This window comes from Meleagris gallopavo, chromosome 10 (genome assembly GCF_905368555.1).
Source record: "Meleagris gallopavo chromosome 10, MGAL_WU_HG_1.1, whole genome shotgun sequence".
NCBI lineage: Eukaryota > Metazoa > Chordata > Aves > Galliformes > Phasianidae > Meleagris > Meleagris gallopavo.
The window spans coordinates 24,761,800-24,775,551 of record NC_139413.1 but is presented as its reverse complement, the minus strand read 5'-3'; the positions used below and the strand labels follow the sequence as shown (position 1 = coordinate 24,775,551).

The following is a 13,752-nucleotide window of genomic DNA, read 5'->3' as shown; positions in this document are numbered from 1 at the left end:
TTTTTATAGCTGTGCAGTCTTTACATAACCAACATCTTCGAGCACTTGTTTCAGCTCCCCTTTTCCACTTTTTTTTTTTTTTTTTTTTTTTTTGCTTTGCACACAGCATTTCTATTTTCCCTTGGCCTAGGTAACCAAACCCTGAGGTCTGGGTCCTACACTGAGCTGAGGTTTGATGCTTTTGGAGCTCAGCCCGGAGTTTTAGCACTTTACACCATCTGGGTGTGGGCCCATAAAATGCTTAAAATGTTGAAATAAATGAAAGCAGACAGGTGACTGAGTGACAGCAGGATGGCGACGGCCAAGGCAGCAAAAGTCTGAGCTTTATTTGGAGGGAAAGGGGCTGTGAGTACATCTGGTACCAGGAGGACAAACACACACGTAGATTTGCTGGGAGCTGAAAACAGGAGAAAGATTTGGCCTGCAGGATAAAATATCCTCCTGTATTTTCTTCTGGTGACACCAGCAAGCCCTCGGCATCACATCAGCCCCAAACGGTTTGTGTGTGTGTTCCCCAGCTGCCTTTGCAGCAGTTCACCTTGGGCATCCTGGAGGCCACGGGCACACGTGTGTGTTACGTCACAACTCCGAAGTATCTATTTATTGCACGGGGGGCCTTTCAGTGACTGCAGCTCCCTTCTGACTCCCAGCACAGTCAGTGTCTCCAGGATCTCACCAATGGAAGGAGATGGGGACCACCATCACCTGAAGGTTCGGGTTGGATGGTAGGAAAATATTCCTCTCCAAAAGAGCGGTGATGCAGTGGCACAGCTGCACAGGGAGGTGCTGGACTCACCATCCCTGGCGGCGATCCAGAGCTGTGGGGATGTGGCACTGGGGATGTGGTCAGCGGGTATATTAGGATGGGTTGGGCTTGGGGATCGTTTCCAGCCTTCGTGATTCTCTGATAGCACAGTCACTTCTCTGCCTGCTGCCCCAGCACAGGTGGCTGTGTTGGGCCGTGAAGGCTCATCAGCAGTGCCCAGCTGCCACCTCTCCTACGCAGCCAGCCCTGTCCCAGCCTGTAAGCCCAGTGCTGGCCCCCAGCTCCTCCCCACAGCCACACTGCAGGGGCTGCTGAGGACACCGGCCCTGTGACAATGAATGTAGGGCTGCGTTCCTCTCCCAGCCCTGCTCTCTGTTTTGACAAGTGATTCTTTTTATAAATCCCAGTGGTTGTAAAGCTGGGTTTAGTGAACACACCACAGCTCTCGGCACGTTTTTTCGGCAGAATGTGCTGACCTTGCTTCCCAACACAGCAAACAGGCTCTGAATGCTGAGCCCCATCCCACAGATATTCCAGACTTTATCTCAAACCCAACGTCTGCTTCGTCCAAAGGTGATCACTGGGGTCCCAGCCCCAACCCTCCCGTATTTTTTCCTTAAACCTCTAAAGCTGCAATGTAACATCTTTTTTCAGTCACAGGATGTATTCCTCAGTAGCAGGACAAACACTTGCCAACCCCCAGGTGCCGCACAGAGCCATGTTGCAGCCTGTGTCCTTCCACACCGTTTGTTCAAGGCACTGGAATGTGCTTTTGTTTCTCAGCAGAGGGAGCTTCTCACATACCAGTTTGAGCACCAACATGGGCAAACCCTCTGAAATCACATCCTGTTTACAGGTGGTACTCCTGACCCCCCGCAACCATGGGCTCAGCTATTTGCTGGACAAAGAAGGCTTGCAGCCTTTCCAAAATTCCTGATTAATTTTCATCACTAGTGCTATTGCCCATCCTTCTGACATCCCAGTGCCACCCGACAGCACTCTGGCAGTCAGTACAGGGCTAAGGGAGCTTGCATGAAAAGAAGAGCTTTCTCACTCTCTCAGTGTCTTCCTTTGGTCCCTCTGAATGCCTCTTGACGCTCTTCTTATGGAGACCCAAGTTTTCAGCCTACTTTTGTCTGCAGCTCGCATGCTCTGTGCAATATCACGTACCTTTATAGCTTCATCTTTCCATTCTTTGTCCAAAAGCTGTGGCACAGCCATTGCTAAGTCCAGCTTTATAGCCAACAAAGTGCTGCCAGTGTTGGCAGAGCAATCTGATGAGCACTCACCAAGGAGATGGTCCACGTGCTCGATGAGAAGCCCCTGCTCTGCGCCCTGCACTGCACCTACACAGAGATGTGTGGGGCATGAACTCATCAGAGAGCTGATCAAGGCAGGAGGAAAAGAATATTTGAAAAGTATTCCTCAGTTAGATCAGCTCTCCAACCTGTCGTACGGTGACAGCACAAGCATTTCTACTGCACAGCATGCCCAGAACAGCACGAGTGGGTGGAAGGGATGGCAGGAAGGGAAGAAGACTGCTTTTTTAAGCACCCTTAAAACGATAATTTAATTGAGAAGAACTGGGATTTTAGTCTTAGAGAAGACTAATCTCAGCTTTTCGTACTGTAGTTGAAAATGATGCTTTGCTAAGCCCGCATTGGTTGCTGGATGATGTTTTGCTCACACCCAAAATAACTAAAATTGAAACAATGTTAGCCTTAAAAAAACCTGTCTCCCCTTCCCTTGCCCCCTCCAGATTCCTGTACCTGGCACCACTATGCATATAGGTGATTCCACTGCAATCTGAACAGTCATTCATTTCTGTTCCTTCAAAGCAGTTTTACACTGCAGTCTTTGAGCTCACCTGCTCCCTCCTTGTTGCACAGGGCCTTACAAAAACGAGAGCAGAGCATGGGAAACATTATAAACACTTCTAATGGGTCTTCATAAAAAAAAAAAAAAAAAAAAAAAAAAAAAAAAAAAGTTTCAAAGCATTCTTTACACTGAGGGTGTAAATATCCCCTTATGAATAAATGATGCTGTTATACTATAAACTCTGCACTCAGTCACCCTTAGATGAAGCATAATTATTTAGCTCCTTTAGAGAGGTTAAAACAACCTCACGTAGGGCATGGGAAACTTCTTTTCCATGCATAATTCCAGCCAGCAGGCAAATTGGTAAGCAAAGGCAGATAACATCGGCTTAAATACAAGAAGGAAAAGAGCTAGTGGACAGCCTAGGCACAAGTGCAGTGAATACAATCTGGCCATGAATAAAGTTAGGCTGAAAATCAGGAGAACATTTCCAAGTGTCGGAGCAACTCTGCAGAGCAGTCTTCTGATATGAGCCACGAGACAAAAAAATGAACCAGGTTCAAAGCAGGGTCTCTGGGTTTCCTGAAGGAGACTACAAGGTGTGACTGAGCTTTGAACCGTGATGCAGCAATCCTTCCCAGTCCAGCACTCCTGAGTCTCTCCTGTGGCACCCAAAGGTGCAGATCCTGCTGTCAAAGAGGAAGAGGCACTATCTGGCATGTCAGCACGCCATGTCACGACGTGACAACATCGGCATCCTCATGAAATACCTTCATACCACATTCCTGTGGCACAGGGCCAGCCAGCATCTCCTTGGTGGACTCTCTGAATTCAGCGGTGCTGTGACTGGGTCTCTGTGCCCCCAGAGCAGCAACCTGAGGCTGATGGAGCAGTTGAGCACGTTCCTGGAGCTGCCTGCAGGACACCACTGTCACCGTTCTCCTCTCTAACACTGCACCTCTTGAGGGACTCTAGCTGCAGAAATGCCTCATTTTCCTCAAGGACGTGCTGTACGTCCCTGTCTTCTGTCACACTGTGGAGAGTAGGAGGAATTTTCCATCAGGGTTTTAGAGAACTGGCTCTAGAAAGAGGCTGCCTCTTTCTCCTTTCTACAAAGCGGATGGCACAGCATCTTGGAGTTTCTGTGGGGCACCAAAACCACCACCATAAAGCTGCACAAGAGGCATGTGACAGGGTTCTGCCACCCAACCTAAAGACACCAGCATAATCTCCTTTGCCTGAGTGACTCTGGGCACGAAGCAGCTTCTCCACAGAGCTGCCAATGCCCTATGACAAGACCCATTCCCCTCTGAGCCCTGACTGGGGCGGTCCCTAATACCTCAGGCCCTGTTCCCATCCCCACACCACTTCAGTCCCCACCACGAGGTCTCCCGTACCTCAATCCCCAGGGGCATGGATCCTCAGTCCTTCAGCCCAGACCGGGGGACCCCAGCCCCCAGCCCCGCACCCGCCCCTCGTCCAGGTGCCGCCCCCGCCCCAACCCCGGCGGCCGCGATGAGGGGAGAGGGGGGCCGACCTCCCTCAGCCAATCAGCGCCCACAGCGCCTGGTCCGATCTCCCCGCAGCTCTCTGATTGGTCTGTCCCCTCCCCTCGCCTCAGGGCGGAGTCCGGCAGCGACCAATGAGACGCGGGTTAGAGGGAAGGGAGGCGGGGCCGGGCGGCGAGCGCGCGAGCGGCGGGCGCGGTGCAGCGGGGGTCCGGCGGTGCGGTGCGGTGCGGTGCGGTGCGGTGCGGTGCGGTGCGGTGCGGTGCGGTGCGGTGCTGTCGCCATGTCGGCTGTGTGGTCGCTGGGAGCGGGGCTGCTCCTGCTGTTGTTGTGGGTGCGGCACCGGGGGCTGGAGGCCGTGCTGGTGCATCACCGTTGGATCTTCGTCTGCTTCTTCCTGATGCCTCTCTCCATCCTTTTCGACGTGTACTACCAGCTCCGCGCCTGGGCCGTGCGGCGGATGCACAGCGCTCCGCGGCTGCACGGACAGCGCGTCCGGCACATCCAGGAGCAGGTGAGACCGGGGGGGGCTGAGGGACGGGCCGGGGGCCGGCACTGACTGCTGGGCTTCCGCTCGTGGCTCTCCCGTCCGGGAAGGGGAGGCTGTGGGAGACCCTCGGCAGAGGCTGGGGCTGCTGGGCTGCGCGGTCACCTCCAACACGGGGCAACCCGCGGTTGTGCGCTAACGCGGCCCCTCCGGTGGTGTTTCTGAGGTGTAGTTTCGGTTGTCTCCTCTTGCAGGTGCGGCAGTGGAAGGATGAAGGTGGTAGGAGATACATGTGCACCGGTCGGCCCGGCTGGCTGACGGTGTCACTGCGCGTTGGGAAGTATAAGAAGACCCATAAGAACATCATGATCAACCTGATGGATGTTCTGGAAGTAGACAGTGAGAGACAGGTAGCACAGCCTCTCATAATACTGAAATATACAGCTTTTGTTTTATATATTTATAGCTGAAGTGGAGCTAGGCTCCATCAAGAACAAAGGATTTTTGTAGCAGTAAACCCACCAAATTTTAGTTTTTACAGTGTGGGCTTGGATCGTTCTATCCAAAAAACCAGCATATGGAATCACTTAGCTCTGTGTGCCAAAGCCTAAAAGACCAGAAGGATTGATGGCTCTGGGCACTGAGCAACAAGACGTTGAGGCAGAGGAGGAATCACTTAGCAGTTACAACTATTTTTAGTACTGCTTTTGGAAAAGCAGGGCTCTGAATTCTGATAACAGATGGAAGTACGATCCAGTTAGCCGCGTTTTGTCATCACTCATTCCAAACACTTAATTTGTGACTGAGTTTTCTCTCTTTGTAGGTTGTTCGCGTGGAACCTTTGGTCACCATGGGCCAGCTGACTGCATATCTGAATCCTATGGGATGGACTATTCCTGTGGTGCCAGAGCTTGATGACCTTACTGTAGGTAAGGGTTGCTGTGATGAGAAGAAATGGACTCGTTTCCTGCATTTCACTTACTTTTGTGCAGTGACACATGGCTCTGTGTGAACCTTTCCTAAAATTCTCTGTTGAACTTTGTTCTAGCAAATCACCTCTGTTCAGAAGTATGTTTCATTGGAACTTCTATGTGCTCTCTCAATAAGGTGGTCTGATCATGGGAACGGGCATTGAGTCTTCATCCCATATCTATGGGCTTTTCCAACATACCTGCGTGGCCTACGAACTGGTCCTTGCTGATGGAAGCCTTGTGAGATGTTCACCAGTAAGACAAAATGTTATTTTGCTATCATTTGTTGTGTCATTGACAGTTATCAGTGTGGATAGATGATTTCGTGTGACGTGCTTTTTGCAGATTGAAAACTCAGACCTGTTTTACGCAGTGCCTTGGTCTTGTGGTACTCTGGGTTTCCTGGTTGCAGCAGAAATAAAAATGATTCCTGCCAAGAAATACATCAAATTATTCTATGAGCCTGTACGAGGACTGAGGAATATTTGTGAGAAGTTTACTGAGGAATCTAAGAAAAAGGAGAACAGTTTTGTGGAAGGACTTGTGTATTCTTTGGAGGAAGCTGTCATCATGACAGGAGTCTTGACTGATGAAGCTGAGCCAAGCAAGGTAACTGAAGTTATTCCCAGTGAAAACAATGCCCCAAAGTTTAAGTGACGCTTTACTGCCATATGACGATATAGAACTAGGACCGTAAGAATAGAAAACACTCTCAGTGTGGGATGAAAAGTTAGATCTGTCTGTCAGAATGCTTTAACTCACAGCTCTTTGTAATGACAACAAAGCCTGTACTCTTCAATTAGGGAGAAGTGACCTATTAATTTCCATTAGTATAGCAAATAATTTAATCTACTGTGTTTGCATTTCAGTACTTAAGGAGGAAGTATCCTTTTTCGTATACAGAACAATGCTGTTTCAAATTGCAGTTGTTCAGAGTAACTCCTTCTCCAGCATGCTCTTAAAGACAGCCAGTATTGGTGAGACAAATCAGAGATGTGCACAGGAGGGATATGCTGTTTGTTCACCACACTGCTCAACGTGGATATTTCTCCTCTGCCTTTATGAAGCTTTGGATTAATGAGGGGTTGAGAGGAACTTAAGGAATCCAGTTCTGCCACGTTCATGGCTTTTTAAGCTGCCCATAACAGGAAAGCCTTATGTAGACAAAATCTTAATGAGAGGAAAGATGAGTGGAAGCCATGCATGTGGCAGGAAGGAGAAATGAAGGCTCTCTAGGTTTCTTGAGACATTGGAACTGTCACAGAGGGTATAACATCGCTTCTCCATTGTAAAGGGACTTCAGGGATGTACTTAGTGTTGTCTAGTAGTTATTGTTACCTATGTTGGGATGTGCTAATGAATCTCTGTCTTATAGATAAACAGAATTGGCAACTACTACAAGCCGTGGTTCTTCAAGCACGTGGAGAAGTATTTGAAAGCCAATAAGACTGGAATTGAGTACATCCCCTCGAGACATTATTACCACAGACATACACGTAGTATTTTCTGGGAACTCCAGGTAAGAGCAGTTTAAAACTTGAAATAACATTTATGGGAAGGTATTCTGCTCTTTCCCAGTGTATGTACATTGTAGCTTCTTTCCCTTGGCTACACTTAAGGCATTGTATCATAACTTCCTAATTTATGGCTGAATGTTTTTCTGAGTGTAAAACTTAAGCACGTATTTAAGCATTAAGCCTTTATGCCTACTGAGTGATTTCTAAAGACAGTGATAAAAACACGAAGGTGGAATTGTAGCTGAGGATGTGCCCTTCCTAAACTTGCCTAAGCTCATAACACTCATTGTAAGGTAATGGCATTAATTTGAATTATATAAACATACATCTTCTGATGAGCAATTATGCAAAAGTTTTATTTGACATTATGAAAGCAATTCCTATTGCTACATTTTGAATTTCTTACTGTTGCATTCTGAATTTCAGCTGCTGGAGAAGGTAAACAAATGGGAGTTTGCTGTGTAACAAGTACTTCAAATTTTACAGCTTTAAAATTCATTTAAGACCCGATCTTGTGCGTGTCAGTTCTTGCAAGAGTTTTGCAAGTTTCTCTTCTTAGGAGCTCCTCACAGCTGTTTTAAGATAACAGCCTGCTGTTCCCTGAACTTCATTTTTCTGCAGGTATTTAGGGCTGATGAAATACTGTGTTACATGGGTCTGAAAATCCTCTGTGGTAACAAGGAGATGCTTAGGGAAGGGCTCAGTAGCAAAATTCAGTTCAGACTTCTCTCAGTTCATATGTGCATTGTAAGAGCTTAGCAAAGTATCAGCAGTTACATTTATTGAAAATCTCGTTTCATATTTCTCTGAGGATTCTCAAGTATTGTCTTCTGGTTCAATTACACACTCTTAAGTCAAATTTTTCTCGTCTTTCCTCTTTAAAGGATATCATTCCTTTTGGCAATAACCCTGTTTTCCGCTACCTCTTTGGCTGGATGGTTCCACCCAAAATCTCTCTGTTAAAACTCACCCAAGGAGAAGCTATTCGAAAGCTGTATGAGCAACATCATGTTGTGCAAGACATGCTGGTCCCAATGAAAAGCCTTGAAAAATCCATCCAAACCTTCCACGTTGACCTTAATGTAAGAACATATGCAGTGAATCATGGAGTGTTTGTTGCAATAATTGTGGCCGTTTGCTTTGAGACATAATATTCAGCTTGTGTAAAAGGTCATTAAACATACATTTGGGTGTTGAGGTAGTTAATGGGGAGATGTTGTTCTTGGAGCATACTGCAACTGTTCTGACTGAGCATCCCTATCTTTTTGTTATGGTGATTAGAAAGAGGCTCTAAGAATTGCAGCAAGAGAATTGGAAAGGGAAAGCTGTGTAAGACTGAATCCCTCCTTGGGAAGAAGTCCTCTTAACTCTTTGTCACCTTTATTAAGAGATTGCTTAAATGATTGCTCTGTTAAAAATCACCGACCAAGTGTTTTCTTGTCTCTGCAGGTATACCCTCTTTGGTTATGTCCTTTCATACTGCCCAATAATCCTGGTATGGTCCATCCCAAAGGGGATGAAACAGAACTCTACGTGGATATTGGAGCTTATGGAGAGCCCAAAACAAAACAATTTGAAGCCAGGGCTTCCATGAGGCAAATGGAAAAGTTTGTGAGAAGCGTGCATGGGTAAGGTTCCCACTCCTTGGGTTGATGGCAGTACCATATAACTCACATCTGAGTAGTTTCATCATTCTTACGTTGCACTGCAGCAATTTAATACTCAACAACTTAAAAACCAAAATTGTACGTTAGTTTGATTATTAATTTTGCTGTTGCAGTTTTACAATATGATTGCACTATTATGATTTGATTGCAAAACCATCCAAATACGAGGGCTCACCGATGGAAGTTTGTGCGATGCGTCTGGGAGCTGGGTAGTGTCCAAACAAGTTGCTTCGCATCCTTTCAGCTCCGTGCTGCTCTGGGAGTACAATCTGCTGCAACAGACCTGGTCCATGCAGTCAGAAGGACCTCAGCAGGTCCGTGCTGGCGGGATGTAAACCAGCTGCTGTCCCAAGGCAGCGTTAGTATAGTGCAGTGACCGCCCTCAACAAGGCTGGTAGCTCAGTCCTTCCAGAGGTAACCACTGACCTTGCATATTGAGGCTGGCTTGTTTGAAGGCTGATCCAGAGCAGGGGCAGAGCAAGTGCTGTTTGGCTGCAGCAGGCCACAGGTCCTTCAGGAATCCCACAGGCTGTTAAAGTTTGGACAGCTTCCCTGCCTGCCCTTGGGGCTGCTGGGCTCTCTGCCATTGCAGCGGCACAGACTCTGCCCTGTCCTTGGGCTTCTGCGTCCTCCCAGCAGGAGGCCAGTCCTGACTGCTCCCTGCGTGGCACTGGGAGCCTTTCCTACAGCTGGAGCTTTTGCAGTCTCCTTTTTGCTGCTCTGATTCTGGTTACACAAGACCACAGTGGGTGTGAGATACATCCCCACCATCTGTCACTGACTCCTGACAGCCTAATTTGTCGTAGTAGCATCAATAGGCAGGCAGTTACAGACCTGTTTCTCCCCAACGAAAACCAGCTATGCAGTGTTTTTATGCCATCAGTATAATTTAGCTGCATTTCTATTTTGACTCATTTCCCAGTCTAACAGTGATTACATCCCATGTGTCTGAGTAACAGTGGTGAGTGTGCTTCGAGGTATTATGGAGATTATAAAAGTCTTTTAGTTATGATGTGATCTGCCAGAGAACAAAGCAACCAAAAGTTAATGCTAAGCTTTTAAAATTAATTTGAAACTAAGCTTTTAATTTTAATCTTTTTGCCAGCAAAGTTCTGTCTCTTCTGTACCCATCACTGGAAAAAAATGAAGACACTATAAATGCTTTATCTCAGAGTTTCATAATCACAACGGGGCTTTTTGTAACTGTATTTTACTGCTCTTTTCTAATGCTGCGTTTTAGGGAGAACAGAGAGGAAGTAAGGAAGAGTACACAACGATTTAGAACCTGTTCATTGCAGGGGAGTTGGATTAGATGGCCCTCAGAGGTCCCTCCCAGCTCTAAGGATTCTGTGATTCTGTGAAATAACGATTCCATTTATTTTTGTGAATGGAATTCAGTTACACTGTGCTTCACTTACACCATACGTTTATATTCTTGACCTGATCTGATTGTGTTGGCTCACACCTTCCCAGTTTTATTCTCAATGTGGAATCCAAAGAAAACTTAAAAAGTAGAAGAAGACGTTGCTCCATCTGTCTATTGGCTGAGTGTCCCAGCATCATCCATGTGAGCGTTTTGATGGTTTTCTTTCTGTTGAATATTTGCTCTCCAGGACTTGCCCTGTCCATTTTCCTCTTAATTCTTCTTCATACCCTGCGGGACAATTAATACTGCATCTCTCACTTCCTTTTATTTTTAATTTCAGTTTCCAGATGCTGTATGCAGATTGCTACATGACCCGTGAGGAGTTCTGGGATATGTTTGATGGTTCGTTATACCACAGTCTGAGGGAGCAAATGAATTGCAAGGATGCCTTTCCAGAAGTGTACGACAAAATCTGCAAGGCTGCCAGGCACTGAGCTCGAATGGCCTAATTAAGCAATCAGGGAAAGATGAATTTACTATAGCTAGTCAGTATATCCTTTTTAAAGAAAAGCTTTATTGCTCTCCAAATAAGCTCATTCTTGTTGATATTTAAATGATATGAATTCATGCTTTATAAACTTACGTTTAGTATTTCCTAGTATGCTTTAAGAACAGTTTTCCAAAACTCAAAGTGATTGTTTTTAAGAAATCTGAAGTGCTGATTACCTTGTATATCTTGGACCTGTCTTGGGCACAGGTGAACCCACCTAGCTCCGATCATAAGAAAAGTAACTGGAAAAGAGGACGCTGAAGTGATGCCAGCTAGAAACTAGAGCTATATTTAAAATTACTTCTGAAAATGGTAAGGAGGTGACAGAAAGAGGTGCCAAAGCTGACTGAATTGTCGCATTAATTGTTTGCCTCCAGTCAGTAAAGCTGTAGGACAGCTTAGCAACGGTACCACGTCCTTCTGGCCGTGCAGAGCTGCGTGGTACATCGACACACAACCACACTCCCCAGCAGCTGGTCCCATTTCAAAACTGAGCACTGAGGTGTGAAGCAAATGCTTTTTACTTGTGCCTATCAGATTTGTATTGGCTTTGATTATAAAATGTTACGTGGGTATAGATTTTAGTTACTTTATTGGTTAACAGTATTCTGTTTGGTTGTGCCCCCCGATAGCAACCGATAGCTCTGGCTTTGTACAACTACTGGAAAAATTGCTGCTATTTCATATAGGCAATTATTAATTTGGGGCTTTGCTTGTTGTGAGTCTGTTTATTTGGACTTTTGGGGTTTTGCCTTTTGTTTTTGATTTTTTTGCTTCATTTTAGTGCCTTATAAACACTCAGTTGGAAGAGAACATGAGTCAGTGAATCCCTTCTGTCCTGGCCAGCAGGAAAAGGAAGCGTGCCCTCACAAGTTAAGGCTTTATTTTCACAAGGTTTGCCAGAGCAAGTGGCTATGGATAAGAAGAGCTCTTGTTTTGGGTCTTGGTATGCTCAGGCTTCAGTTCTCCCTCGAGAGGCATTTTTGCTTTTCAGTTTACCTGGATTAGATTGATAGGCTTTGTAAAAAGGACTGTTTCAGTCACCTGCAGAGGAGATCAGTAGTAAATACTGTTCAGTTCCCCCTTCTGATGCACAGCACAGTCACACGCTTCATGCAGTCAAGTGTAGAAGTGTGGGAATGTTTTGACTCTGTAGCCAGAGACGTGATTCCAAACCAAGCCCATGTCTCATCCAAGCAGTGTGGCAGATTGTTACTCTGAACATTACTGAGCTTGAGGGGAAAGAGTCATTTCTTGAGGGCTGCTTATGGGGTAACACAGAAAACACTTTAAATGGTTTGCAGTGAGAAGCTTTGTGATTTTTTTTATGAGTGCTAAACCAATGATGTTATTTATTGATAGATGGATGCTTACGGTCCAGATGAAACCAATGATAAAACAGTGACAAGAATAAGCTTGGCCTGTTCCTCAGTGATGCATGCTGGGCAAATGGTGTGCAAGTAGGTACCCTTACGGTCCTGCGCAGGGAATTGGTGGCAGGAGCAGCCTGCCAAGGGGAGACACAGCCACTGCAGGGTGCATGCAGTGCTGCCCAGCCCACGGGCTGCCCACACTGATACAAGAGCAGGGTGAGAGGTAGGGCTGTGTCGGTGATCCATTCCAGGCCTCGTGGCACACAGGAAAGCAAGCACTGATTCTCAGAGTGGGAATCTGTCTTCCCACCCCTGCGAGGGAAGCAGCACATGAGCAGTTTCCTTGTTCCTGTGGCAAAGGTATGATTTAGCCCGGTGCTTGCAAGATGATCTGCGCAGAGCAAGGATTGGTTTAGTCCATTTTTGAGGGGCAGTGCTAAAAACGCTAGAGGAATATGCAAATACTTTTACTCAAGCTGTGTTTCTCTCACATATTGATGATGTTTAGGTATGCACTGAATTTGATTTTTCACTCGTTAATTTATGAGCAAACTTGGTATGATGTGGTCTGGTACTGTCACTGTACACCGGTCACACACATGCACAAGCAGAGTTGCTGTTGGTCTTATTTTTTGGCTGTATGGGCTGTTTAAAATAAAAATATAGCCGGCGTACTGCTCAAAGTGGCATCTTTTAACAAATGATACCTTATTTTTAATGGTGTTGTTTAGCCTTTCTCACGTTTGTTGTACTGTTACAAGTGGTCAGCAGTTAGCGAGGAAAGCTGCTGCCTTGATCAAAGGCCAGAGGCATTGCAGTGCTGTTAAATGAGGTGTCCACCTCTGCAAACAGCTTTGAAGGAATGCCATGGAAGGCCATGAGTCTACTCTTATCTCTGCCCCATGATATGCCTTATAGCTGAGCCTTAACCCTTCCATTATGCCTCATTAAGAACCACACAATGCCAGTTATTCTGATTTTTCCCTTCACTTCACTGTTTCCCTGTGACTTTCTGGCCCATGAGAGCAAAACTCATTTTGGATTTACCTATCCACGTCAACTGCTGTAGCTCCTATCTCAGTTTTCCTGGCTGTTAAAACTATTCCCTGCTTCGAATGACCAACCACAGAAGAGAGGATGAAGATGCAGCGCCCTCTTGTGGGGAGGGAAGTTTCACATCCCCGTCTTCAGTTTCTTTGAGAAGTGCCCTTACAGGAACTCTGTAGGCTTGGAGGGAGGTATTCCAGCCCTCCTGCAACTTGGTCACAGCTTTTACATATTCTTCCAATGCTCCCTTCAGAGACCTTCTTTTCCTTTGCTTGCCTTTCCATTACAACAATCACTATTTCTTTAAATTACCACAGTTTTACCTGTGTTCAATTATCTCTCCCACCAAAGGGTAATTGCAGATTAATTAGCATACCTAATCAGCCACAACTAACATGTAATTATAGCTAAATTTAATTATTCCAGTCTGTCTAAACACTGGTGTGAGCCTTTGTAAAGGTTAAGGTGAAGTGAACCAGCATACTCGTGGTATGGTTTTATGGCCATCCTCTGTTACAGCTGATAGAGCTTTCTGCTCATTTCACTTTCTTCATTGCCTCTAGGCCTTAATATGCTACAAAATTTGGAATGATGACACTAAATTCCCCTTAATGCCCTCCAGCTGCTTGTAAGTATTTGAATTGTTAATTCAAGTGAAGCTGTGTGTTATAGATTGTAATGA

General features: G+C 46.0%; 1 protein-coding gene and 1 long non-coding RNA gene across 3 annotated transcripts; one reads left to right on the top strand and one right to left on the bottom strand.

Annotated features, from left to right (window-relative positions):
- Positions 1-273: 273 nt before the first annotated feature.
- Positions 274-4,090, bottom strand: LOC146543742 (uncharacterized). The gene is made up of 2 exons (XR_014885168.1): positions 3,982-4,090; positions 274-3,617 (listed from the first exon to the last, which is right to left on the bottom strand). It is a non-coding gene; the product is annotated as an uncharacterized LOC146543742 (long non-coding RNA).
- Positions 4,091-4,263: 173 nt separating this feature from the next.
- Positions 4,264-12,706, top strand: DHCR24 (24-dehydrocholesterol reductase). Of its 2 annotated transcripts, XM_085231447.1 has the most exons (10): positions 4,264-4,606; positions 4,834-4,989; positions 5,403-5,508; positions 5,687-5,805; positions 5,896-6,159; positions 6,926-7,069; positions 7,952-8,149; positions 8,517-8,695; positions 10,208-10,301; positions 10,441-12,706. In XM_085231447.1, the coding sequence occupies exons 1-10, from the start codon at positions 4,376-4,378 to the stop codon at positions 10,477-10,479; spliced, it is 1,530 nt and encodes a 509-aa protein (XP_085087573.1). In that variant the 5' UTR covers positions 4,264-4,375; the 3' UTR covers positions 10,480-12,706. The 2 variants fall into 2 exon arrangements, with proteins under 2 accessions (XP_085087573.1, XP_003208925.1); XM_003208877.5 differs by lacking the exon at positions 10,208-10,301 and having other exon boundaries at positions 4,270-4,606.
- Positions 12,707-13,752: the final 1,046 nt, after the last annotated feature.

Coding starts and splice junctions, on each gene's coding strand:
- DHCR24 (XM_003208877.5), top strand. CDS start 4,376: ATGTCGGCTGTGTGGTCGCTGGGAGCGGGGCTGCTCCTGCTGTTGTTG. Junction 5,806..5,895: donor GCCTTGTGAGATGTTCACCA/GTAAGACAAAAT, acceptor TGCTTTTTGCAG/ATTGAAAACTCAGACCTGTT. Junction 8,150..8,516: donor CCTTCCACGTTGACCTTAAT/GTAAGAACATAT, acceptor TTGTCTCTGCAG/GTATACCCTCTTTGGTTATG.